The 26141-nt window shown below is 42.6% G+C and overlaps 1 protein-coding gene across 2 annotated transcripts in view; it reads right to left on the bottom strand.

Annotated features, from left to right (window-relative positions):
• Positions 1 to 26141, bottom strand: part of VPS39 (vacuolar protein sorting 39 homolog (S. cerevisiae)) — a 48439-nt gene that overhangs the window by 9018 nt on the left and 13280 nt on the right. Inside the window, exons 3-13 of one of the 2 annotated variants that reach the window (XM_011941099.1) lie at positions 24488 to 24520; positions 23926 to 23990; positions 23229 to 23271; positions 22280 to 22374; positions 20926 to 21024; positions 20438 to 20530; positions 17137 to 17320; positions 10877 to 10997; positions 10645 to 10765; positions 6315 to 6444; positions 1985 to 2127 (exon numbers count right to left, since the gene is read on the bottom strand). In XM_011941099.1, coding sequence (XP_011796489.1) covers positions 1985 to 2127; positions 6315 to 6444; positions 10645 to 10765; positions 10877 to 10997; positions 17137 to 17320; positions 20438 to 20530; positions 20926 to 21024; positions 22280 to 22374; positions 23229 to 23271; positions 23926 to 23990; positions 24488 to 24520 — 1127 coding nt within the window. The remainder of the gene's footprint in view (positions 1 to 1984; positions 2128 to 6314; positions 6445 to 10644; positions 10766 to 10876; positions 10998 to 17136; positions 17321 to 20437; positions 20531 to 20925; positions 21025 to 22279; positions 22375 to 23228; positions 23272 to 23925; positions 23991 to 24487; positions 24521 to 26141) is intronic. The other variant, XM_011941100.1, reaches the window with a different exon arrangement.

Consider the following 26141-nt stretch of genomic DNA (forward strand, 5'->3'; position numbering starts at 1 on the left):
CCGAGCACTTTATATATACCATCTTAATCCTAAAGCAAGTGCCAATAATATTATCCTTATTTTACAGGTGAGGAACCCAAGGCACAGAGGTCAGCTGCTACGTAAGGGGTAAGGCAGGATTCAAAGTGGGGTCTGATTCCAAAGCCCATGTTCTTTTATTTTCTTTTTAAATCTACCTTATTGAGGTATAACTTACAATAAAATCTAAGCTTTTAAAGTGTACCATCAGATACATTTTGACAGATGTGTACATGCATGTAACCACCACCTCAGTGAAGGAAGATAACATTTCTATCACTCCAGAAAGTTCCTCGTGCTGTTCCCAAATGATCCCACCCACTGATCTGCTTTGGATCCCTGGAGATGAGTTTCTGCCTATCCTAGAACTTCATCCAATAGGTATTCTCTTGAGTCTGGCAGAGCCCATGGTCTTGCTCTGCCATCTCTCTGGCACAATGTTAGTGTCAGTTACTTCATGCATTCCCAGTGTCAGTGAAGAAGGCCAGGGAAGGACATGTGCTCACCTTCCTACGGCTAAGACACCGGCAGTGGAGGGCCTTCCACAGTGCCACAGGCTTTGGGAGATACTATGCCCAGGAATCTTTTTTACTTAGCACAGTGTGTGCAGTGTGTAGGCAGTGGCAAGTCTGTGTGCTTCTTGCAGGCTGCCAGCCCCAGGAGGGTACCCTTGGAGCCCAGTGTCAAGGAAGGGCCAAGGCCACCCATGCCTGATCAGACCTGAGGGAACTCACTGACCCAGAGGCAGGGAGTGGAAAGCAGCATGACCATTTTTCCAGCAATAATTCTTCTTCTTTTTTTTTTTTTTGAGACAGAGTCTCACTCTGTCGCTCAGGCTGGAGTGCAGTGGTGCAATCTCAGCTCACTGCCAGCTCCGCCTCCTGGGTTCACGCAGTTCTCCTGCCTCAGCCTCCTGAGTAGCTGGGATTACAGGCGTGGGCCACCACACCCAGCTAATTTTTGTGTTTTTAGTAGAGAAGGGTTTCACCATGTTGGCCAGGCTGGTTTCAAACTCCTGACCTCAGGTGATCTTCCTGTCTCGGCCTTCCAAAGTGCTGGGATTACGGGCAGGAGCCACCGCGCCCAGCCAACAGCAATACTTCTCAGTGCCTACCCTGGAGCGTTCTGGAGACCCCTTACAAAGGTCTGCAGAACACTTAAGAGGAAAAAATATCAATAAGGTCTCTGATTCTGAATGGGTACACAGGAAATAAACAACAGCCTTCTGTGACAGAAATCTAGGATTAAGGGACTTTAATGGAGATGCTGGTTTTAGTGCTGACTTAAAAAATACATGTCTATAATAGTAAGTCATAGAAAATTTTAAATCTAAATACCTCCCTTAAAAACATGTTATAGAAGGATATTTATTGACAAGGAAGTACTTTCTCAGTATATGGCTACATTTTTTAAAAGTACGCTGTAAAACAATCTATAATTTGATATCCATTTGCAATAAATAAACCAAGAAGTAAATAAACAAAAGCTAATTCACAGACATAAAAGTCTAGAAGGACAACACTAAAATGTTAGTTTCTTATATTCTGGTGGTAGACTTATAGGTAATTTGTATTTCTGTTTTGTACTTTTTTTGTGTGTTTTCCAAGTGGTTCCACATACAGGAGGCATTTTCCCCAAAACCATGTATGTTACAAAAAGTTTGTTTTAAAAAAACTTGTATGCTTCTATCAACTAAAATTTACCTTTTTTAGTTTCTATAACAGCTTAGTGTGAATTTACTAGGAATTGGGTGTGTTTATTATTATCAAGATTTGGCAGAAAACCCCACTTCAATGGTACTGTTAAGTTAGAAGTAGCAGAAAGAAACTTTACCCTAGGCAGACTTCCTAGAGCATTAATTTACAGAATGCCTTAGCATTAGAGAAGGCCTTAAATTCCTTGCCATAGAGAAACAAGTACTGAAACTCCTAGGCAAACTCTTTCACGCACTCTCTATTACACCTACCTGTGTCAGGTAGTCAATCAGAGCTAAGTGAGCCTTCTCCAATTCAGCCCCGGAGAGCACAGGCAGTGGGTTGGGATACTGCAACTGCTTCCTGTAGTCTGTGGGCAGCAGGTCCGGGTACAGACCCATCACATGGGTGGGATCTATATGGAAGGTAAACATGATTCCTCTGGAAAGGAGCCCAACAATTTAGGGATAAAATAAAACAAGACTATTACTATAGCAAAATAAGATCCAGACTGATTTTTTAAAAAAAGACTCTCAGTTCATAAACTTTCAATGAGCTACAGACTTATGATTTGAGCATTCTTTATACATATGTTAAAATTCACTAAAACATCACAAAAATGGCATGACTATATTCAAATACACACACAGAATCAGAATTGAATATTTATCAAGCATCTGAAAGTACAGAATAAAAAATTTCTAAGGAAAAATGCTGATGTTGAAGTAGAAGAGATCAAGAAACTTAACAAAAAATTTATGTCAAAAAAAGAAACATTACTAAAAAACAAAAGTAGACAACAGGCTAGGGAATATATTTGTAGTACACATGGCAAGAGACTAATTTGTTGATTACAAGACTGGGCAGCACAGTGAGACCCCATGTCTACAAAAAAATTTTAAATTTGCTGGGCATGGTGGCACGTGCCTGTATCCAGCTACTTGGGAGGCTGAGGTGGGAGGATCGCTTGAGCCCAGGAGGTCGAGGCTGCAGTGAGCTGTGAATCATGCCACTATACTCCGGCATGGGCAAGAGTGGAGACCCTGTCTCAAAAAAATTTTTAAAAAGAGGGTAATATGTTGATTAGATAAACAAATTCACATAAATTGGTAATAAAATGTAAGACTTCATTTGATAAATGACCAAAAGACAAGACCAACTGACAAGAGAGTATAAATAAGTGGGAAAATGTTCTGCTACATTAAGAATCAAAATGGTACATATTAACAATATCAAAGAGGTGACATTTTCCTTCTGCCTTAGAATTTATGTTCTCACAGATGCTCACAGATTTTTTTTTTTTTTTTCAGACAGGGTTTTGCTCTGTCTCCCCGGCTGGAGTACAGCGGCACAATCTTGGCTTCTTGTAGTCTTGACCTCTTGGCTCAAGTGATCCTCCTGCCTCACCCTCCCAAGTAGCTGAGACTACAGGCATATACTACCCTGCCAACTAATTACTTTTAAATTTTTTGTAAAGATGATGTCTCACTATGTTGCCTACGCTGGTCTTGAACTCCTGGGCTCAAGCAATCCTCTCTCTTTGGTCTCCCAAAAAGCTGGGATTATAGGCATGAGCCACCATACCTGGCCACTCCCAGATTGTAACAGCAAAATGCTGTAAGTAGCCAACATATCCCCTCACTGCCACTGGGGGCTGGTTAACTGGTTATATAATTTACTATAATTTACATTTATTATAATTTATAATACTGTGGAACGCTATTGTTTATTGGTCAACTGGCACTTCCCATCCATTTCTACTCCTTTCTACTCCTTTCTAGTCCACAGGGGCTATAAAACTGAAAACGACTTTTCTCAAACTCCCTAGCAGTCAGGGTTCTAAGTGAAAATCTGGTTCCACCCAGAAACAGGATATGAGATTTGGAAACTGAAAGTGAGATGGAAGCCTCCTTCTTCCAGCTCATGAGTGTGTGCAGCCAAACTCAGCATTTCCAGTGTCTGGTTACGGCTCTGCCACTCCGTAGAGGCACCTGCCTGGCTACAGCAGCCCACACCCAGTCACTAGCTCTGTGGGAATGGAGGTCACTGCAGGCCTTAGGCAGTGGAAGCAGCAGCAACTTGCTGACCTCTGGGTCACAGGGATATGCCCATATCCATGTCCAGTAGTAGACCCGTCTTCTGCTACTTCAACTCATCCAACAATCTGTGTGTCTCTATGTGGTAAAATATACATGCTACAATATTTATCTTTTTAACCATTTGTAAGCCTACAATTCAGCGGCATTAAATACATTCACACTGTTGTGCAACCATCAGTACCATCCATCTCCAGGACTCTTCCATCATCTCAAATTGAAACTGTCCAATAATAAACAATTACTCCCTATTCTCCCTCCATTCCAGCCCCTGGGAACCTCTATTTCACTTGTGGTCTCCATGAATCTGCCTACTCTAGGTACTTCAGATAAGGGCAAGTTCTCTCTTCCAGGCTATGTGGAGTCTTGGTGGGAGGATAGCTCTAGGGACCTACCTTTGCCTTCAGAAGCAGAGGGGAGCCAAACCTCTTTCTCCACCCCTGGTAGAGTCTGGGGGTCAGACCATGACCTAATCCTGGCTAATCAGATCCCCTGATCTGGAGAAAATGATGCAAGGATGACAAGCAGTGTGGTACACACCAACATATATCATACATCCCATCCTATGTGCTCCTCTTAGATAACATGACACTCTTCCATCAAGAGGCAAAGTCTGAACTTCCTTGCCTTGAACATGGCAGGACCCTTGTAAACCAACAGAATATAGCAGGAGTGAGAGTCACAAAAGACCACTGAGGCTTCTGCCTAGGTCTCTTAGACACTCCTTCCAGAAAGAGCCTGCTCTTATGCATGAGGACACTCAAGCAGCTCTGAAGAGAGACCCACTTGGAGAAGAACTGAGGCCCCCAGCTCCAGCTAGCACCACCTTGTCAGCCATATGAGTGAGCCAGCTTGGAAGTGGATCTTCTAGCCCGGTCCAGATTTCAAATGATGGTAGCTCAGCTGACATAAGACTACAACTGCCTGAGAGACGTGAAGCAAGGACAGTGCAGCTGACCCCTTCTCAAATTCCTGACCAGCAAGTACTAACAGAGATGGACGACTACTGTTACTTTAAGCCATACAGTTTTGGGGAGATTTGTGACATCGCATTAGATAGCTAATACACTGTAGGTGGCAATTTTTATCAGGGATGCAACAACAGAGGAAGTGGCAGTGGCAACGGCTAAGGAGGCGGCTATGCTAGTGCAGGATGGCCCAGCCTGTCCTGGCTGCAAACTGATCATTCTCTGGCTTCCTGTTTCCAGCTGGGAGGGCCTCCAGAACTCCCCTCATTTCCATCTATTCCCCACCTAATCTCCCATCAATTTTATGGGTTCTTCCAACTGTCATTACCCTAACATTCCAATAAACTCTGCTTAATTTATCCAGATTCTACTTAAACGATCCAGAGTTGGTCTCCGTTGCTCACAACCAAGATTCTTGACTGATACAGGGAGTTACCACAGTTCATTACTGGCCAAGGTTGAGGAATGGCAGAAAAAAGGCAAAGCAATGAATAGGAGAAGAGGAGATACTAGTATGATACAGAGTCAAACCAAGTATATATATAGATTGATCCAAATTAAGCAAAACTGGAATATACAGTTTTGAATATACAGTAATGATATTCAATACTAATAATATCAAACACTTACAGAGCACTTGTTAAGTGCCAGACACTGTTCAAAGCACTTCATATAATCCTTACAGCAACACTCTAAGGTAAGCAGTAGTATGATCATCCCTTTTTTGCAGAGGAGAAAGCAGAAACACAGAGTGGTCCAGTACTCTGCCGGATCTCAGGCAGACCCCAGGGCACCTGCTCCTCGCCACTACACTCATGTCGAGAGGTTTCAGGACACTAAGAAAAGGAAGGGCTTCATGGCACTGCCCTGTGTTGGCTCTCAAAAATGATCTGCAGTTTAATCCAAGAAATATGGTCTAGAACAGCATTCAATAAACACTAGCTGATCAAATACCCATCTGTTGAACTGAATGACCTGCTGCTACCTTTCTTTAATGGCAAGGGCATATCATACTGGAAGACTGAGAGTCCACATTTATTGAGAAGACCAGCCGGGCGCGGTGGCTCAAGCCTGTAATCCCAGCACTTTGGGAGGCCGAGACGGGCGGATCACGAGGTCAGGAGATCGAGACCACCCTGGCTAACCCGGTGAAACCCCGTCTCTACTAAAAATACAAAAAACTAGCCGGGCGAGGTGGCGGGCGCCTGTAGTCCCAGCTACTCGGAAGGCTGAGGCAGGAGAATGGCGTAAACCCGGGAGGCGGAGCTTGCAATGAGCTGAGATCCGGCCACTGCACTCCAGCCTGGGCGACAGAGTGAGACAAAAAAAAAAAAAAAGAGAGAAGACCAGATTCACAGGATTAGGAGTATAGACAGGTAACCACTATGGCCACCCCACAGGATCTTGCTAGGTATGAGGATCAGTTTAGCTGAGCCTAAACTTTCTCCATTCTCAGAAGTCTATTATCATTTCTCCCCATACTTTCCAGGCTCCCCTCCTCCACCAGTTCCTTATATGAAGGCCTCACCACTTGTTACCTGTGCCAAGTTTAGCAAAGACCTGCATGGACTCATCAAAACGTTTCTGGCAGAAGAGGTTGAAAGCATACAAGTTCTTGATGTGATGAATTTGTTGCTGCTTTTCACTGTCGGAATCATCTTTCATTTCCTAATAACAGAGTAGAATAGGTAAGAGCTCACTCACTCAACAAATACTGTTCAGTATGTTATTGATGTTAGAGAAGATGCTAGGAGCTACAGACACCAAAGCGTACAAGACAAGGCCGGGCGCGATGGCTCACGCCTGTAATCCCAGCACTTTGGGAGGCCGAGGCAGGCAGATCATGAGGTCAAGAGATCGAGGCCATCCTGGCTAACATGGTAAAACCCCGTCTCTATGAAAAATACAAAAAATTGGCCGGGCGCGGTGGCTCAAGCCTGTAATCCCAGCACTTTGGGAGGCCGAGACGGGTGGATCACGAGGTCAGGAGATCGAGACCATCCTGGCTAACCCGGTGAAACCCCGTCTCTACTAAAAATACAAAAAACTAGCCGGGCGAGGTGGCGGGCGCCTGTAGTCCCAGCTACTCGGAAGGCTGAGGCAGGAGAATGGCGTGAACCCAGGAGGCGGAGCTTGCAGTGAGCTGAGATCTGGCCACTGCACTCCAGCCTGGGCGACAGAGCGAGACTCCGTCTCAAAAAAAAAAAAAAAAAAAAAAAAAAAAAAAAAATTAGCCGGGTGTGGTGGCAAGTGCCTGTAGTCCCAGCTACTTGGGAGGCTGAGGCAGGAGAATCACCTGAACCCGGGAGGTAGAGGCTGCAGTGAGTCAAGATCGTGCCACTGCACTCCAGCCTGGGTGACAGAGTGAGACTCCATCTCAAAATAAATAAATAAAAAATAAAACAAAGTGTATGAGACAGCCACATGGTATCCACCTTGCAGCCTGCCCTTACAATCTAACTGTAAGACTGCTGAGCACGCAATTAAAACACAACAGGGTTTCTACGAGATGCCTAACTGGTATTCCTGAAAATTGTCATGGTCATGAAAAACAAGGAAAGATAAAATGTCACAGACCAGAGGACACTAAGGACACATGACAACCCAGAGGACACTAAGGACACATGACAACTAAATGCAATCTGATTTCTGGATTTGATCCTGGAACAGAAAAAAGGACACTAATAGAAAAACTGGTCAAATCTGAATAAACCTAGTTTAGTTTAAAAACACAAAATCAAAACAAAATAGGGTAAGAGTGATGACAAGCATGTGGGAGGGGTCCCCAATCCAGTCTGAGTCAGGGGTCCAGCATGGATTCCAAGAGGGACCTAATCTGAGACACAAAGGATGGGTTGGGCCAGGCACGGTGGCTCACGCCTGTAATCCCAGCACTTTGGGAGACCAAGGTGAGTGGATCACCCAAGTCAGGAGTTCAAGACCAGCCTGGCTAACATGGTGAAACCCGTCTCTACTAAAAATACAAAAATTAGCTGGGCGTGGTAGCACATGCCTGTAATCCCAGCTACTCAGCAGGCTGAGGCAGGAGAACTGCTTGAATCCAGGAGGCAGAGGTTGCAGTGAGCCAAGATTGCACCACTACACTCCAGCCTGGTGACAGAGGAAGACTCTGGACTCTGTCTTGGGAAAAAAAAAAAAAAAAGAAAGCCATCTGGCATAGCTGGCACAGTTGGGAAAGGTCCTAGTCTCAGTAAAAGCTGAACAAATGCAGCTGCTATGAACTTTGCTTCTTCCTCATAACCTATTTTCTCCGTATACCTCTTTAGCCAACCTTTATCAAATTTAGTTTTTCCTTTCAAAACGTCTCTCAATGTCCTCCCTTCCTTTCTTTTCCTATTACCGCCACACTAGCCCAAGCCATCACCAACATGTGGCTGTCCCTGGCCTCACCTCTCCTGCTTGGTGCTTCAAAGGCTTCCAAAACCTGGTGCCAGCCTCCTTATCTAGCTGAGTCCCGAACACTTATGCCACACCTTCTTCTCCAGTCAGGACAGGCTCCAAATGTGATAGACATAGGCCACACTTTTCACTTCTTTAACTTCCTCTCCATCTGGAATGGAATGCTCCATTTCCTGCTCTTGATCCTAATGTAACATATTCTTAAAGGGTCAACTCAAGTGTCCAGCCGTAGAATGCCTTTTCCAGCCCACAGTGAACTGTCCCTCTCTGATACTTGGTTCCACGACTTATCAATGCCAAAGTTTAGCTTGGAATTTCCCTCTGAAAGTTCTATTATGTTTGCTTATCTATTCAAACAAAAGATAGGTTCTTCCTGGACTAAGATGATATCAAACCTTTTTTGTCATAAAAAGGGCAGAACACAAAATAAGTATGAGCCTAGAAAAGAGAAGGAAAAATGGGAACCCACTTCCATTTTCTTTACTTGAGACTAAACAACCTGAACTAGGAAGATCACTGAAAAGACTCTGAGACCTTCCTGCTGAGAAAAATAGACTAAAGAGTTTCCTACTGCATAACCTTTCTATAAAGTTCAAAAACTAAATACATACTTCCATATATTAAACATATGTAAAAGATTAAACATGTGTTTAATCATTAAATACATATTTTAAATGTAAACATATATTTATATATTAAATATATATTTTAAATATATATGTAAAAGAGTAAGGTCATGATAAATACAAAATTTAGGATAATGATTACATCTGGAGGAGAGGCAGAGGGATGGGATGGGAAGGACTATAAAAAGTTATAAAAGTTATGGTTCTTGGGTGGGATGGTGCGTTCATGGGCATTCATTGTATTATTTTTAAAAATGAAAATAAAATAATACAGGACAATGCATGAGTAGAAAAACAACAGTAAGATGCTGAAATTCAGTGCTCCAAGAAAGCAAACATCTTTATGGAATATTAACTATGTCATACTATTAGACTATCAGATTTTTATTTTAAATCCAGAACATATATATCCAAAGTAAAGATTCTTCACGAGTAGCCACCATAGATAACTAAAAGTATCTGCATTCTAAAAAATTGCTTTCCTTTCAGAAATTGTTTACAGGATACCCTAGAAATTCAGTTTTATTACTATCATCCTCATAAAAATCTCTTCTTTAAAGTATCACTATCTGAGGCTGGGCATGGTGGTTCACATCTACAACCCCAGCACTTTGGGAGGCTGAGACGGGAGGATCACTTGAGCTCAGGAGTTCAAGGCCAGCCTGGGCAACAAAGTGAGACCCTATCTCTACAAAAAATAAAAAAAATTAGCTGGGTGTGGTGGTACATGCTTGTGGTCCTAGCAATACAGGAGGCTGAGGTGGGCTGATCACTTGAGACCAGGAGGTTGAGGCTGCAGTGAGCCAAGACTGCACCACTGCACTCCAGCCTGGGTGACAGAGTGAGACCCTGTCTCAAAAAAACAAAAACAAAACAAAACAAAAAAACTCAAAAAACCCCAAATACATAAAGTAGCAATATCTGGTTTAACAACTAGGTTAGGCTCAGAATGTCTTTTGGTTGTTTCCTAAAAGCAAATCCACCCCCTACAGATGACAATAATCAAGTGGTCACTATTTTGCTGTGAACAAGATCCCTTGCAAACATTACAGCAAGCATCATAAATATAAGACTGCAGCCTGGCTGAATACAACAACTTGAAGTAGTTTCAGAATATCAAAAGAAAGCCTACTTATCCAAACATAGGAGTCTACTGTGGAAAGGAATTTTGAGGGGTCCTCTAGTTGTTGCATTCAACTTGACTATAACAGCATATTTATGATTATTACTAGAGTTTAATGTCTGCATTATCTTTAATTTTTCATGACCATATAATATCTATTAAATTATTTTATTCTCCCATTAATTTTTTTTTGTTTTTTGAGACAAAGTCTCGCTCTGTCACCCAGGCTGGAGTGCAGTGGCATGACCTCGGCTCACCGCAACCTCTACCTCCTGGGTTCAAGCAATTCTCCTGCCCCAGCTTCCTGAGTAGCTCGGATTACAGGTGCCTGCCACCATGCCCAGCTAATTTTTGTGTTTTTAGTGGAGACGGGGTTTTGCCATGTTGGCCAAGCTGGTCTCGAACTCCTGATCTCAGGTGATCTGCTCGCCTTGGCCTCCCAAACGCCTCTCACATTAATTCTACAAGGTACTATTATTATAATTGATATTCATTCTACATTGGACAGATAAAGTGAAAAAGTAAAATCACTTAGGGTTACATAGATATTTTATGGTGGAGTCAGACCTAGTATCCAAGGCCCCGGACTTTCAGCTATGTGCTCAGCCTACTAATCCAAAATAAATATGAACATTGACACCCAAATCACCTACTTTCAAGAACAATAAGGAAGGCAGACTAGTCATGAATGAGACTTACTGCGAGCTGCAGAGCCAATTCAAACTGCTTGTCCTGGAGAAGTTGTTGGATTTGGGTTGCCATTGGGACAGGGATGAGTCTCCAAACAAAATGATTGCTGGCCACATAGATAATGTTTGACCTGGAGGCAAAAGTAAGAATATTAGCAAAAGATCACAGGCTTTGTGATGACACAGGTGACTTTACAACTTTGGGATAATATATAGCCACAGTAAAAAAAGAAATTCTTTACCCTCCTGAGGTAATGAAACGGGGCCTTTGCAATTCAATGCTCTGGACCAGAAGCCTCGGTTCAAATGTTCGGATCTCCACGTATCGAGGCAACACTGCAATGATGTAGGGAGGCTGGTGCTCTGTGAAGGAGAACATATAAAGCAGTTGTTCCAGTCTAAGGTTTTGGGTTTATGGAGTGTTTCAGCTGCCCATTCTAAGATACAATTAAATGGATCTCCAAAAAGTCCACTAGTTAAGTATCAACCCAGGATCTTACACTGTGATTCAGACAGAAAGAAAAAAAAAATTGGCGTGTAATCCCAGCAACTTGAGAGTTTGAGGTGGGAAGGTCATGTAGGCTGGGAGTTTGAGACCAACCTAGGCAACTTAGTGAGACGCTGTCTCGACAAAAACATTTTTTTTTAATTAGTCAGGTGTGGTGGCACACGCCTGTAGTCCCAGCTACTCAGGAGGCTGAGGTGCGAAGATGATTTGAGCCCAGGAGTTTGAGGCTGCAATGAGCCATAACTGCACCACTGCACTCCAGCATGGGTGACACAGTGAGATCCTGACTCTAAAAAAAGAAAAAGAAAAAAAATTGCTTTGGTTGAGTTATGATAAGAGAAATCTTTTGCACAAAAAAGACGCATCAGCTGTGCTGACAGTCACCTGATCCCACTCCTGCCTTATTCCCCAAAGAACTGTATAAAAGTTTCACTTGCTCCCTTTTCATCAGTCACAAAGCCAGGCCAAAGGCCAGTTGCAGCTTCCCATAACAATGCATCTCTCTCCTGGTTCCAGTGGGAGAACCAGGTAACAGAACCTCTTCTTCATTCTCTTAGAAAGGGGGGAAAAGAGGCCGGGCGCAGTGGCTTATGCCTGTAATCCCAGCACTTTGGGAGGCCAAGGCGGGCGGATCACGAGGTCAGGAGATCGAGACCATCCTGGCTAACACGGCGAAACCCCATTTCTACTAAAAATACAAAAAAGTTAGCCGGGCGTGGTGGCGGGTGCCTGTAGTCCCAGCTACTTGGGAGGCTGAGGCCGGAGAATGGTGTGAACTCGGGAGGCAGAGCTTGCAGTAAGCCGAGATTGTGCCACTGCACTCCAGCCTGGGCGACAGAGTAAGACCCTGTCTCAAAAAATGAATAAACAAAATAAAAATAATAAATAAATAAATAAAAAGGAAGGGGGCAGGGAAGGCAAATTCTATTCTCCCTAAAATAACTCTAAGGGAAGAGTTCCACATTTCTAGCCAACGTTGTTTCTGCTAGAGATTTCCACAGAGAAAAGGTGTGATGCTCCCCCTGATGGCTGCTATGGTTTGACTGTTTTTATTCCCTCCCCAACTTATGCACTGGATACTTAATCCCCAGTGCAAAAGTGTTGGGAGGTGGGGCCTAATGGGAGGTGTTTAGGTGGTGAGGCTCCAGCCTCATCAACAGATTAATGTGCTATAAAAAGGGCTTGTGGGAGTGGGTTCTCTCTCTTCTGCCATGTGATAACACAGAGCTCATCTTTCTCTTACCCTTCTCCTTCCACCATGTGAAGGAGCATCAAGAAGGCCCTTACCAGACACCAGATGCTGGCACCCTGATCTCGGACTTCCAAGTCTCCAAAACTGTGAGGAAACAAATTTCTGTTTTTATAAATTACCTAGCCTGTGGTATCCTCTTATAGCTGCACAAATGAACTAAGACAATGGCTTAATGGTACACAGAGAAGGTGGCTGGACAGACTTCTCAGTGTAGGCATTTCTATCTGATACTTGCTGTTAAGGCTTACAATTGTTTTCCTCTATTATATCTAAAAAAACACCTTTGATTCATCTATCCATAACCCCAAATTTACCCTTCTGATCCAGTACAAATAATTGGGTTATACTCCTTTTCTTCACTCTTCCTCTCTCTTTTGAAAATAACTTTTAATGAATCCACTATATTTTTCTATACTTTTTGACAGGCATGTGACAGTCCAAAGCTTAACATGCTGGATGAAGCAGAACAATTCCACAGAGTCCTTAAGAAGTCAGTATGCAAAAAGCAGAGCTGGCAAAACCATAAAATCACTGCAAATCAAGTCTTCCAATATTTGAGAAGTTGTATGGTGAAGGAGATTTAACATAGAGGGAATTTAGAAAATAAGCAACACAAAACATATCTTTAAAAACACAAATCTCAGAACAAGACTGAATAAGAATCTGCCTTACCTTACAATGAACTGTAAAATAAATATATTGTTTGTATACTATATGAAACGTAATTTCTCTAACTTACAGATAATAGAAATATTTTCTATGACTATATTCTATACTATATCAAGAATTAGTAAAAAACCACAGTGAGATATCACTCATTGGCCTTTAGGATGGCTACTGTTAAAAAACAAAAACGAAAATAACAAGTGTTGACGAGAATATGGAAAAACTGGAACCCTTGTGCACTGCTGGTGGGACTGTAAAATGGTGCAACCGCTATGGAAAACAGTATGGTGGTTCCTCAGAAAATTAAAAATAGAGCCGGGCGTGGTGGCTCAAGCCTGTAATCCCAGCACTTTGGGAGGCCGAGACGGGCGGATCACAAGGTCAGGAGATCGAGACCATCCTGGCTAACACGGTGAAACCCCGTCTCTACTGAAAAATACAAAAAACTAGCTGGGCGAGGTGGCGGGCGCCTCAGCTACTTGGGAGGCTGAGGCAGGAGAATGGGGTAACTGCACTCCAGCCTGGGCGACAGAGCGAGACTCTGTCTCAAAAAAAAAAAAAATAGAATCACCATATGGTCCAGGAATCCCATTTCTGGGTATATATTCAAAACAATTGAAAATCAGGATTTCAAGGAGATATTTGCACACACATGTTCGTAGCAGCATTATTCACAGTAGCCAAATGGTGAAAGTAACTCAAGCATCCATGAACAGATGGATGGATAAACAAAATGTGGTGTATACATACAGTGGAATATTACCTTTTTAAGTAATTATTTTATTACCTACATTTTAAGTGGAATATATATTACCCTTTTAAGGTTCAGCCTTAAAAAGGAAGGCATAACCTTGAGGACATTATGCTAAATTAAATAAGGCAGTCACAGAAAGACAAATACGGTATGATTCCCCTTATACGAGGTATCTAGAAGATGTCAAATTCATAGAAGCAGAAAGGAGAACGGCGGCTTCAAGGGCTGGAGGGAGAACTGAGGAGTTGTTAAGGGGTATAGAGTTTCAGTTTTGCAACATAAAAAAGTTCTGAAGATCTATTGTACAACAATGTTAACATACTTAATACCACTTAACCATACACTTAAAAATGGCTCAGGTGGTAAATTGTATGTTATGTGTTTTTTACATTTAAAAATAAAAATGTTTTTAAAAGCAAAAAAATTAGTAAAAAGCAAACCACTACATGCATAATTACCAACCACATAGAAGTTTAACTTCAAAGAATATATTCATAAAAATAATTTCTTAGTGTGTCTAATCTGCTATGAATTTATATTCCTAATTATCCTTTTTTTTTTTTTTTTGAGACAGAGTCTCTCTCTACAGGCCCGGCTGGAATGCAGTGAGTGGTGTGATCACGGCTTACTGCCGCCTCCATCTCCCAGGCTCAAGCAATCCTCCCACCTCAGCCACCAAAGTCCTGGGACTACATGCGTGCAACACAATGCCTAGCTAATTTCTTAAATTTATTTTTTGTAGAGACAGGGTCTCACTATGTTGCCCAGGCTGGTCTCAAACTCCTGAGCTCAAGCAGTCCTCCTGCCTCAGCCTCCCAATGTGCTGGGATTACAGGCATGAGCCGCTGCACTGGTTTAATTATCCATTTTCTGATAAAAAGTTTTTCCTATTATATTTGCAATTTATACTATCAATGAACAGTACAATAAAATTTCAAAGCTAGGAGGGAACTCAGAAATGAGTAACCTGAGAACTAAGTTGTAGTTCTATCATTTTGAATGCTACTGCTATTATTATGCTGATATAAAAATAAAATTAAAAGCGTATTGTTTTATATTGAATTTTTTCTTTTCTTTTTATGCTGGCCTCATTTTGAAAAGTTAGTACAATTCTCTTTAGTGCTAACTTGTAAAACATATGTAAAATTTCTTTCTCCTTTTAAAATCCGGCCCACTTGAATACGTTCTCATTTAATTAAAAAGGTAATCTGTAACAGAAACCCCTTTGGTTGTCATATCTTTTGTTGACAATAGGGATGGTCTGGATCTCTTTATATCTCCAAAACTTGGGAGGCTGGCTGGTGTACAGCAGGCATATAAATAATGACTGACAAGGATAATGCTGCAATTATTCAGCAAGCATTTTCTAAGTTGCTCTGATGTTTCAGGCACTGTACTATGTAGTAATGACTCAAAGTGGATCAAGACATGCATTCAGACCTCACAGAGCTCCTACAGGAACAGAGGAGACAGATTGCTCATGTATGACAAGTTGCTGTGACAGAGATATCTGAAAGGGTTACAGAAGCACCAAGGAGAAGTGACTAATCCTGCCTGTGGGTCAAAGGAGACCTCACAGGGCAAGTGCCTCAAAATGTACTTCAGCAGTAAGACACAGACATGGTTTTGAGAAGCACCGATGAAGGCCCCAGGCACTAACGAAGGTTGGAAAACAGGAACTCTCACACTGGGAAATCAGAAACACACTTGACCATTATATTACATGCCTCTTAACTCATCTACCTCTTCTGAAGGGAAAACAAGGTCCCCTAGAACATCAGGAAGCCTCTCATAAAGCCCCGTAAGCCCCCTCAAACTTGTTACTATCCATAATCCTGGACCTTCTAAAATACTGACATTTTGATTTCTCTTCCTTCTGGACTACTCGTCTCTAACCACAACCAGAATAATCACCCTAGAACATGATGCTTTTTTTTGAGATGGAGTCTCGCTCTGTCGCCCAGGCTGGAGTGCAGTGGCGCAATCTCAGCTCACCACAACTTCCGCCTCCCTTCAAGCAATTCTCCTGCCTCAGCCTCCCAAGTAGCTGGCACCACAGGCACACACCACCATGCCCGGCCAGCCTTTTTTTTTTTTTTTTTTTCCATATTTTAGTAGAGACAAGGTTTCAACATGTTACGCAGGCTGGTCATGAACTCCTGAGCTCAGGCAATCTGCCTGCCTCACCCTCCCAAAGTGCTGGGATTACAGGCGTGAGCCACTGCGCCCGGCCAGAACATGATGCTTTTATCAAGACATTCTGCCATTTAGGAATCTACTAGCCTCCCAGACATTCTCATGGGCATGTAACAACGGGCCCTATTTCACTGCTCTGTAATTCAGACCACCTGTGTTAAGTCAGGCTCTGTAATGCCCTCTCCCAAATCGGCATGTCTTTGGACTTCTACTCATTTATCAAACTGCTTTCTGCCTAGACTGAATGGAAATTTTTCTTCAAGCCAGGTTCCAAACTCCCTGCCTGACCTAGTCCAATCTTACCTATGTAATGAAACTTCTTCCTGACTAAACAACAAACTTCCCTTTCTCTGAACTACCGAATTTTAACTCATCCAATTTAACACCTTAAGCAGTGCCTTGTTTTGTCTCTTTATCCAGGACTGTAACCCTTGTCTCCAGAGACAGGGGTCTTTAAAGACAGAAAGCATGTCGGCATGTCCCACTTCACAGCAGCAACTATTTTAGTAATACTCACTCTTCTGACTGAAAATAAAATGAGGCCAAGAGTGGTTACATGCTTCCAAGCAATTCCACTGTGGAGAGCTGGGAACCTGAAGCAAGCGTAAGAACAGAAGCACCTAATGCGCAGAATAGAGACTGACACCTAAATCACCTAAATGCTATCTGTGCCTCTAAGCAACAACAACAAAATAGCAACAATAGAAAATCCCTTCAACATGGAATTACGACACTAAAAACCCTTCAATATGGAATTACTCATACTGTAGGAATATACAACGAATTTCCACTAATTTCCAAACGCAGTCTATTTGGCAGAGGTCACAATCAAAACTCTTAAAAAAAGGAGGAAGAAAAAAAACTAAGAAGTAAAAAAATAGCAGTAGATAATCACTTCCTAAAATAAACATTTCTGTTTATATGTTTTCCCCCTCAGCTTCCCGCAAGAACTAGACTATTCCATTTTTAATGACCCTAAAATGTCATCTACTTACAAGAAGGGGAACGGAAAGTGAATGACACAACGTAAAGCAGTCTGCCAAAGCTACGAATGGGACTCCGTTCTTGCAGGAATGGCGCACAACCCCAACCCAAAGTGGGAAACAGCAGCTACTGTTGGTCTCACCCATGGCCACTGGTATGTCCGTCCAGTTCAGGGCACATTTCTGTGTGCAGATCCCTTCCTCATTGAGTACCACGGTGAGATCATCCTGCCCCACAGCCACTTTTCCATCTGCCAGAGGTGCAACTAAGGGCTCCAGCTGTTTTCCTGTTGGAAAGAGCTCTTTGATGGACCCCTTTCCATCCACCTATAGGAAGAAACAGAGTGAGTCACCTAGCATTCCCCAGCCAGAGGCAGGAATACAGGCTGGAAAAATCCAGATAGAACCCAAAACCTAGAGAAGCCAATAATATTCCTTGTTTGACATAAGAAAATGTTACGGAGTTCATTATAATAAGCTTTGTTATCACAGTATAAAACCCGTTCTTTTGTTCTCTAATGCAAAGAAAAGCATCTAGCCTGGCAACTGACAATGCCAGGTGCTGGCGAGAATGCAGAGCAACTAAAACTCACGTTCACTGCTGGTGGGAATGCAAAATGGGGCAGCCTTTTTGTTTGTTGGTTTCTTGTAAAGTTTAAGATACACTTACCATATGCCCCTTAAAGATACACTGATCATATGCCCCAGCAATCCCATTTCCGGGCATTTGCCCAGGAATGAAAATGTATGTTTACACAAACACTTGTATGCAAATGTCTTAGCAGCTTTATTCAAAATTGCTAAAAACTGAAAACAACTTCTTTTTTTTAATTGAGACAGAGTCTTGCTCTGACACCCAGGCTGGAGTGCAGTGGTGCAATCTCGGCTCACTGCAACCTCCGCCTCCTGGGTTCAAGCAATTCTCCTGCCTCAGCCTCCCAAGTAGCTGGAACTACAGGCGCCTGCCACCACATCAGGCTATTTTTTTTTTGTATTTTTAGTAGAGATGGAGTTCCACTGTGTTAGCCAGAATGGTCTCGATCTCCTGACCTCGTTTTTTTTTGTTTTTTTTTTTTTGAGACGGAGTCTTGCTCTGTCGCCCAGGCTGGAGTGCAGTGGCCGGATCTCAGCTCACTGCAAGACTGCAACCTCCGCCTCCCGGGTTCACGCCATTCTCCTGCCTCAGCCTCCCGAGTAGCTGGGACTACAGGCATCCGCCACCTCGCCCGGCTAGTTTTTTGTATTTTTTTTAGTAGAGACGGGGTTTCACCGTGTTCGCCAGGATGGTCTTGATCTCCTGACCTCGTGATCCACCCGCCTCCACCTCCCAAAGTGCTGGGATTACAGGCGTGAGCCACTGCGCCCAGTGGAAAACAACTTTGTCCATCAACTGATGAATGGATAAACAAATATCCATGCCATAGACTACTACTCAGCTATGAGAAAGAATAAACTATTAACACGCACAACGACATGGATGAATCTCCAATGCATTCTGCTAAGGGAAAGAAGCCAGACTCAAAAGATGACATATTGTGTGATTCAATTTATATGACGTCTGGAAAAGGCAAAGCTATAGGAGATGAAGAGCAGATGAGTGGTTACTACAGGTCTGGGAACAGAAGGAGAGGCTGACTTCAAAGGGGTAATACAAGGGAATGTTAGGGGGTGATGGTAGTGTTGTGAATCTTGATTGTGGCATTAGTCACATAAATCTAAGCATTTGTCAAAACACAGAACTGTACACCAAAAAGAATACATTTTACTGTATGTAAATAAGTAATTTCTGAATAACCTGGTCCTAAGGCAAGATTTCCCACCCTGCAGGTGAGGTCAGCATCCAAGGTAGTCAGAGAACTGAGAGCCTTAATTCCAGCTTTTGCTGAGTTCCCTTACTCCTTGTGAGCTCTCTCACCATCTATAGGCCTAATTGCTATTTAGTCAGTTGCATAGCAGTGACTCCTCCTAGAGTCTGCAACTCTGATGCTGATAAAATTAGGATATTCAAATGATACAAAGACGGAACAAATATATTAACAAGGTAACAACGGGGCCGGGCATGGTGGCTGTAATCCTAGCACTTTGGGAGGCTGAGGAGGAGGGCTGTTTGAGCCCAGGAGTTTAAGACCAGCCTATGCAACATACCGCGATCCCATCTCTACAAAAAATAAAAAAATTAGCTGCGAACGGTGGTAGGCATGTGTGATTCCAGCTACCTGGGAGGCTGAGGTGGGAGGATTGCTTGAGCCCAGGAGTTGGAGGTTGCAGTGAGCCAAGATCCTGCCACTGCACTCTAGCCTGGGTGACACAGGGAAACCCTGTCTAAATCAATCAAACAAACAAAAAACAATGAAGAGCTCACCCAGTGGAAGACAGAGAGAAAGGCTTCTAGAATTGCCATGTCTGAATTACGAGGTTGCAGTGAGCCGAGATTGCACCACTGCACTCCAGCCTGGGGTGTGAAGCTAAGAGATTTAGATTATTCAATGAAACAAACAGTGTATCAATCTTTTCCACATATATTATGCATATTGGAGAAAAACAACATCATGGATATTTACAACTTATGTTAAGAGAAAACACAGGTTATAAAACAATTGTATAACATGGTATTTTTACAAATAGGATGGAAGCTCATATACCAAAAAGTTGGCAGTGACTATTTCTGAGTGGGGGGACTATGGTTGATTTGTACTTCCTTTATCTCCTTATCTATATTTTCTGTAATAAACACTTGTGGCTTTTGAAATTTGAAAATCACTCTTAGTACAAAATATACAAAAAGACAGGAGGGCAGGAGACGAAACTCAAAGCCTTAAAAATACTTAAGTTTGGCCGGGTGCGGTGGCTCAAGCCTGTAATCCCAGCACTTTGGGAGGCTGAGACGGGCGGATCACGAGGTCAGGGGATCGAGACCATCCTGGCTAACACGGTGAAACCCCGTCTCTACTAAAAATACAAAAACTAGCTGGGCGAGGTGGCGGGCACCTGTAGTCCCAGCTACTCGGGAGGCTGAGGCAGGAGAATAGCATAAACCCAGGAGGCGGAGCTTGCAGTGAGCTGAGATCTGGCCACTGCACTCCAGTCCGGGCGACAGAGCGAGACTCCGCCTCAAAAACAAATAAATAAATAAAAATAAAAATAAAAATACTTAAGTTTATACTAAAATTAGTTTATAATTCCTGAGCACTGAAGAATTAGGATAGTAGTCCATGATGATCCACTGGGCAGAGGTAAGCAGCCTTCATTATTTGTCCCAATAGTCATGAATAAGACATCTTATTTATGAAAACTGCTGAGCATGAATGATAACTACACATACAAATAACAAATCCTGTTATGCCAAAAGCTCTACTTAAAGTTGTCTCTTGACCTGGAGTTCGGAGCACATAATCATCTTCCCCAAGATAAACTAATGATATTTGTAAAATAATAAGATTTTACCCGTATTAGGTAGTAGTCTCTCTTGAAACCCACACAAATAGAATTTTCACACCACGCCATGGACTTGGGCACATCTGGTACACTAAAGTCCCCCTGAAAAAAGAGAGCAAGGATCTGAATGAAATAAATATTTTTTTTAAAAATCATGACTTTCCTGTTATTCTGCAACCTCCATTCTGCAAAACAACCCTCGCCCTCACCGGGCACAATTCTACAGGCACAAAGCCAGGAAACTACCCTTAATAAAAATACAAGTCCATGAACTGGATAAAGTACATTTGGAAAAGGTGAAAACCCACTTTGAAATAAACCGATCTGTAGAAACACTATAGAATCATATTACAAGTAAGCATCAACAAGCTCTCATGCACTTCATACCAGAGTATTCATCTGTGTAGAATGACAAGACCGGAATCCTGAACTTCATTAGAACTGAGCTACTGCAGCAGTTCCTACTCAACCCATGGGCCAAGGAACAGAGGACTTACCTGCAATTCATGAAATTCCCTGTCCTTCCAGAAATAGAGCTGCAGCTTCTTTTTTACAGCCACACACATCCGTAACACCTCCTCACCAGTCTCTGTGTGCTGGGAGGAGACACGCAGAGCAAATGAGAATACAATGACTCTCCCTAACTGAGTGATGACTAAATTAGAGACTGTCTACCTTGAAATGGCTACCAGTCTGAAAATTCCCTGTAACACAGTCATCCTGCCAGGAAAGCTGAGCAGAACACCATTCTCTCAGATGCACTAAAAAACAAGTGACTGAGGAACACTTCCTCCCGAAGGGCTGCCAGCCAAAGACCACAGCACCAGCAAATCACATGGACATTCACAATTCAGAGGTGAAAATCCGGGGGCAGTCCTTCCCCTATATAACTCCTCCCCCCTTTTTTCTCTTAAATGTTTCTTGCTCCTGGCCATCAACGCATGCTGGGTCAGGCGTGACCACGTGCTAGTGACATCAAGCCCACTTTTAAGCCTTTAAAGAGCAAGGAAAAGAATATTCCTAAGGATAAAATGATGCAGTGTCATTGTAGAACATAAATGCTAAAAAATGGTAAGTTGAGTAGAGGAGTGAGGCAGATTCTGAAGAATGCAAGAATGATAAATTGGCAAAAATAAAGAGAGATGTCTTTTCTGAACAATGAAAAGTCTCTAATGACAAAGACCTCAGTGATCTGTTTAGAATAAGAGTCCATTTAATGTCTTAATAATTGTCTTCATGATATTGTTACAGTCTGCTTTCCCAATAATGGCTTGTCCAGGACAAGTTTTTTGTCCGTGGTTAGCTGCCTCTTGCCGATAGCACTAGATTCTCATTAACCCACACACAGGGAACACAAATGCTTCAACTTCACACTGTGCACCAATAGAGAAATTTCTCTAATACAATTAAATACTCTCTTTGGGCCGGACGTGGTGGCTCACACCTGTAATCCCAGCACTTTGGGAGGCCAAGGCAGGCGGATCACCTGAGGTCAGGAGTTCGAGACCAGCCTGGCCAACATGGTGAAACCCCATCTCCAATCTAAAAAATACAAAAAGTAGCCGGACGTGGTGGTGCATGCCTGTAGTCTCAGCTACACAGGAGGCTGAGGCAAGAGAATCACTTGAGCCCAAGAGGTAGGGGTTGCAGTGAGCCGAGATCATGCCACTACACTCTAGCCTGGGCGACAGAACAGACTCCATCTCAGGGGGAAAAAAAAAAAAATTATCTTTGGAGTCTCCGTTGGGTATGGATCATCAATGTCATTCTTCCCACCTAATGGTAGGAATGATGTAGGAAAGACTGTACTGATTAAAGCATAAAGCCAAATTTCATCTCGCGTAACCTTACCTGGAGGTCACACGTAAACAGCGATGCTCCCTTTGCCTTTGAAACCGTAGTGATTTGTTGAAATGTCAATAGGTCATGGACATAAATGTTATTTTCTGTTTGGGAGGAGGTATAACATCAGAATCAATGATCATAATTCTCTAGTATAGCCACTATTGAGGCAAAAAAAGTAACTGTGTTAACATCTAGAAGAAGCAAATGGCAGATGTTGGCTGAAGATGTACCTTCAGTTTCACTAAGATGATTCATTCTCACCTATAACCAGCACAAAACATTTAAGAGGTCACCTGGTCTTCTAAACTTGGATATTTTTCTCCTTAAACATTTGAGCTTGGCCAGGCACGGTGGCTCATGCCTGCCATCCCAGCACTTTGGGAGGCCGAGACAGGCAGATCACTTGAGGTCAGGAGTTTGAGACCAGTCTGGGTAATATGGTGAAACCCTGTCTCTACTAAAAATACAAAAATTAGCTGGGCATGGTGGTGGGTGCCTGCAATCCCATCTACTCGGGAGGCTGAAGCAGAAGAATTGCTTGAACCCAGGAGGCAGAGGCTGCTGTGAGCTGAGATCATGCCACTGTAATTTACCACATTGTATCGTGATTACTTCCTGTCATTTAGTCTTTGTAATCAGAACGTAAATCTCAAAGATAGCAACGATGTTTCACTGAACTTGGTATCTCCAATGTCTAGTCCAGACTTTGCATAGAATAGGCTCAATAAATATTTGATCAATGAATGAATGAATGAATAAAGTGAGATTCCTTGGAGAGGAGAGTTCCAGTTTATGGAGGATGCTGCTGCCTGTATTACCCATGTACCCTGTCATACCAGGTTTGGAACACGTCTGTTTGTTGTTAAGTAACCACTATCAAATTAACCATGAAAGGGTTAATTAGTCATATCTTTTCTTTTTAAACACAGGATACAAATGCAACTCCTTTTCTTACCTAACAAGCTGACCAGAATCTTAAACTGGGAAACCACATGGATCTGGAAAACAGCAAATCATGAGGCTCAATTAAACATTTCTGACAAAGTTTAGCAAATGTTCATTTAGTAACAGCACTAAAAAGGGACCATGGAGCCTATCCAGTTACAGGGCTCCCACTTATTTTTCTGGGCATTATAATTTCTGTGATTATCATTTCTGCTTGTGAGAGAGGCTCAGGCACATGATATATGGGCAGAGACCCCTGGATAAATGGAAGGTCAAAGAGAAGAGGATTCGGAGTTAATAAATAACATTACTGGCCGGGCGCGGTGGCGCAAGCCTGTAATCCCAGCACTTTGGGAGGCCAAGGCGGGTGGATCACGAGATCAAGAGATCAAGACAATCCTGGCTAACACGGTGAAACCCCGTCTCTACTAAAAATACAAAAAATTAGCTGGGCGTGGTGGCGGGTGCCTGTAGTCCCAGCTACTTGGAAGGCTAAGGCAGGAGAATGGCATGAACCCAGGAGGCAGAGCTTGCAGTGAGCCGAGTTCGCGCCACTACACTCCAGCCTGCGTGACAGAGCGAGACTCCGCCTCCAAAAAAAAAAAAAAACATACATACATACATACACAAATAACATTACCAAAATTCTAGTTTGACGGGTCTCATATAAGTCAAATATTCTTGTAAGGACCGCCATCACTGCTTACCTGCTGAATCTTTTTGGAGAAGTTCTTATTGGATTTCTCTAGTGTCACTTCAAATCTGTTGCAACCTATGGAAAATAAACATTGGAAGTTCCAAATACAGGGATACATATAAAAACCACTACTAGAAAAATACTGCTCCATACTGCTCTCCTACATAAATCTTTAGAAGTTCCTGAAAGACTAAAAATCAGAGATCTAAATAGCCAGCTGTCTTACGAGCACTGTAAGATGCTTTTAACTCCAATTTTAGAGCAGAGCATTTCATGCACCTTCACTTGGCATCAGCAGAAAGGATCACACAAAGTTTACTGAAGCTGCAAGGTACTTGTGAGTCTGAAGATCTTATCTTGCATAATCAGTACCTTGGCAAAGTGTTCCACAAGGAAGAGTGTAAAAGGTAACAGTCAAATATAAGAGCCCAAGCCATGAAACCCAGCCCAAAGCATCCTCAGATCCAGACCAACTAATTTCCAGCAACTACTCTAAGTCCTGTATCATGGAGACAGAGCAAACACTCAAACCCATCTCCAGAGCTAAGGCAATTGAATGCATCTACACTTACTGCCAGTTTCAGGTGATGCTACATCTGCTGGCACTGTTACAAAAAAGGGGAAGAAAGTTATACACCATAAAAACATGTGAACTCAGCCTTGCTGGGGATGACAAAAATATTCAGCCTCAAAAGTCACCAATGGGTCAAAAAGAGAGTAAGTATCATCATCATCATCATCATCAGAGCAGCTATCATTAAGCAATAACTACATACTGGGTTCTGGGTTTAAAAATTTATACTTCTTTTTCCTGTAAACTCACAACTCCCAAGAAGTAGGTATTATTATTCCAAGCTCATATTTGAGGGCCCTGAGGGGTAAAGCAGTTAAGTAACAGCCAGTGAGGGAGCCTACAAGCAAACCCAGGCTGACTCTAAAGCCTGTGCCCTGAGCCCACGCCCTGCTACCTGCCTTCTAGTTCATGGACAGGATGCTCGCACTGCTGACCTGAGTTGTTCCCCACAGCTAGCTCTGCCCTTGCCCTCTGGAAATCAGGGAGACTCTTTGGGGCAGCCATAAGAACTCATGTCACCAAAGCTAGTCTCACTTCTTCCATGTGTCCCTCAGTAGAGGGGATGAAGAAAGGGCCCTAAAGTTGCAGGGAGTGTGCCCTGGTATTCTGCTGTTACATTTCATGAGGAAAAAAAACAATTCAGACACTTCCTACACTTCAAAGCGCCTTATTATTGCACTTAATAATTCTCGTTTTTTGAGACACAGTATCATTCTGTTGCCCAGGCCAGAGTGCAGTGGTGCGATCTCAGCTTACTGCAACTTCCACCTCCCGGGTTCAAGCAATTCTTGTGCCCTTAGCCTCTGGAGTAGCTGGGATTACAGGCATGTGCCACCACGCCCGGCTAATTTTTATATTTTTAGTAGAGATGGGGTTTCACCATGTTGGCCAGGTTGGTCTTGAACTCTTGACCTCAGGCGATCCACCCACCTTGGCCTCCCAAAGTGCTGGGATTATAGGTGTGAGCCACTGCTCCAGGCCTATAATTCTCTTTACAAATAGAATTTTCTAAGGCAGAGATTCTTAAACTTCTTTTTCTCCAAATCTTGATACTCTTAAAAATTACTGAGGACTTCAAAGAACTTTTTTGGGGATTATATACATGAATATTTACATTAGAAATTTAAATACATGTATGTATTTAAAAACAACAATAACCCCATAAGTAAGAACCCACATCTGCTTCTGCATTTAATCTGTTTTTTGATAATTTAATTTGTTTTGGTTGAAGTATATGATAAAAAATCTGTCCTCATACAGATATACAGTTGAAAAGGGAAAAAGTACTTTAATAGATTTTTCAGATTATTCTTTGACACTATACCAACACTTAACAAATGTAATTTCTCGTAAAGTGAAATCTCATACTTGTCAACGAACTTTTCATTTTCTCTCATGTCAAAAAACATTGGTCTACCTTACACTTTGAATGTATCTTTTACTCACACATGATTTTAAAACTTCATGCATTCGTCATCTGGAAAATGTTGGTTTACTGAGTTATGCAGATTTTCCAATCCAGACCTACATTTCATTATAGGATGTTAAAAAATGACACTCGGCCGGGCGCGGTGGCTCAAGCCTGTAATCCCAGCACTTTGGGAGGCCGAGACGGGCGGATCACGAGGTCAGGAGATCGAGACCATCCTGGC

The sequence above is a fragment of the Colobus angolensis genome, unplaced genomic scaffold (assembly GCF_000951035.1).
Source record: "Colobus angolensis palliatus isolate OR3802 unplaced genomic scaffold, Cang.pa_1.0 Scaffold199, whole genome shotgun sequence".
Taxonomy (NCBI): domain Eukaryota; kingdom Metazoa; phylum Chordata; class Mammalia; order Primates; family Cercopithecidae; genus Colobus; species Colobus angolensis.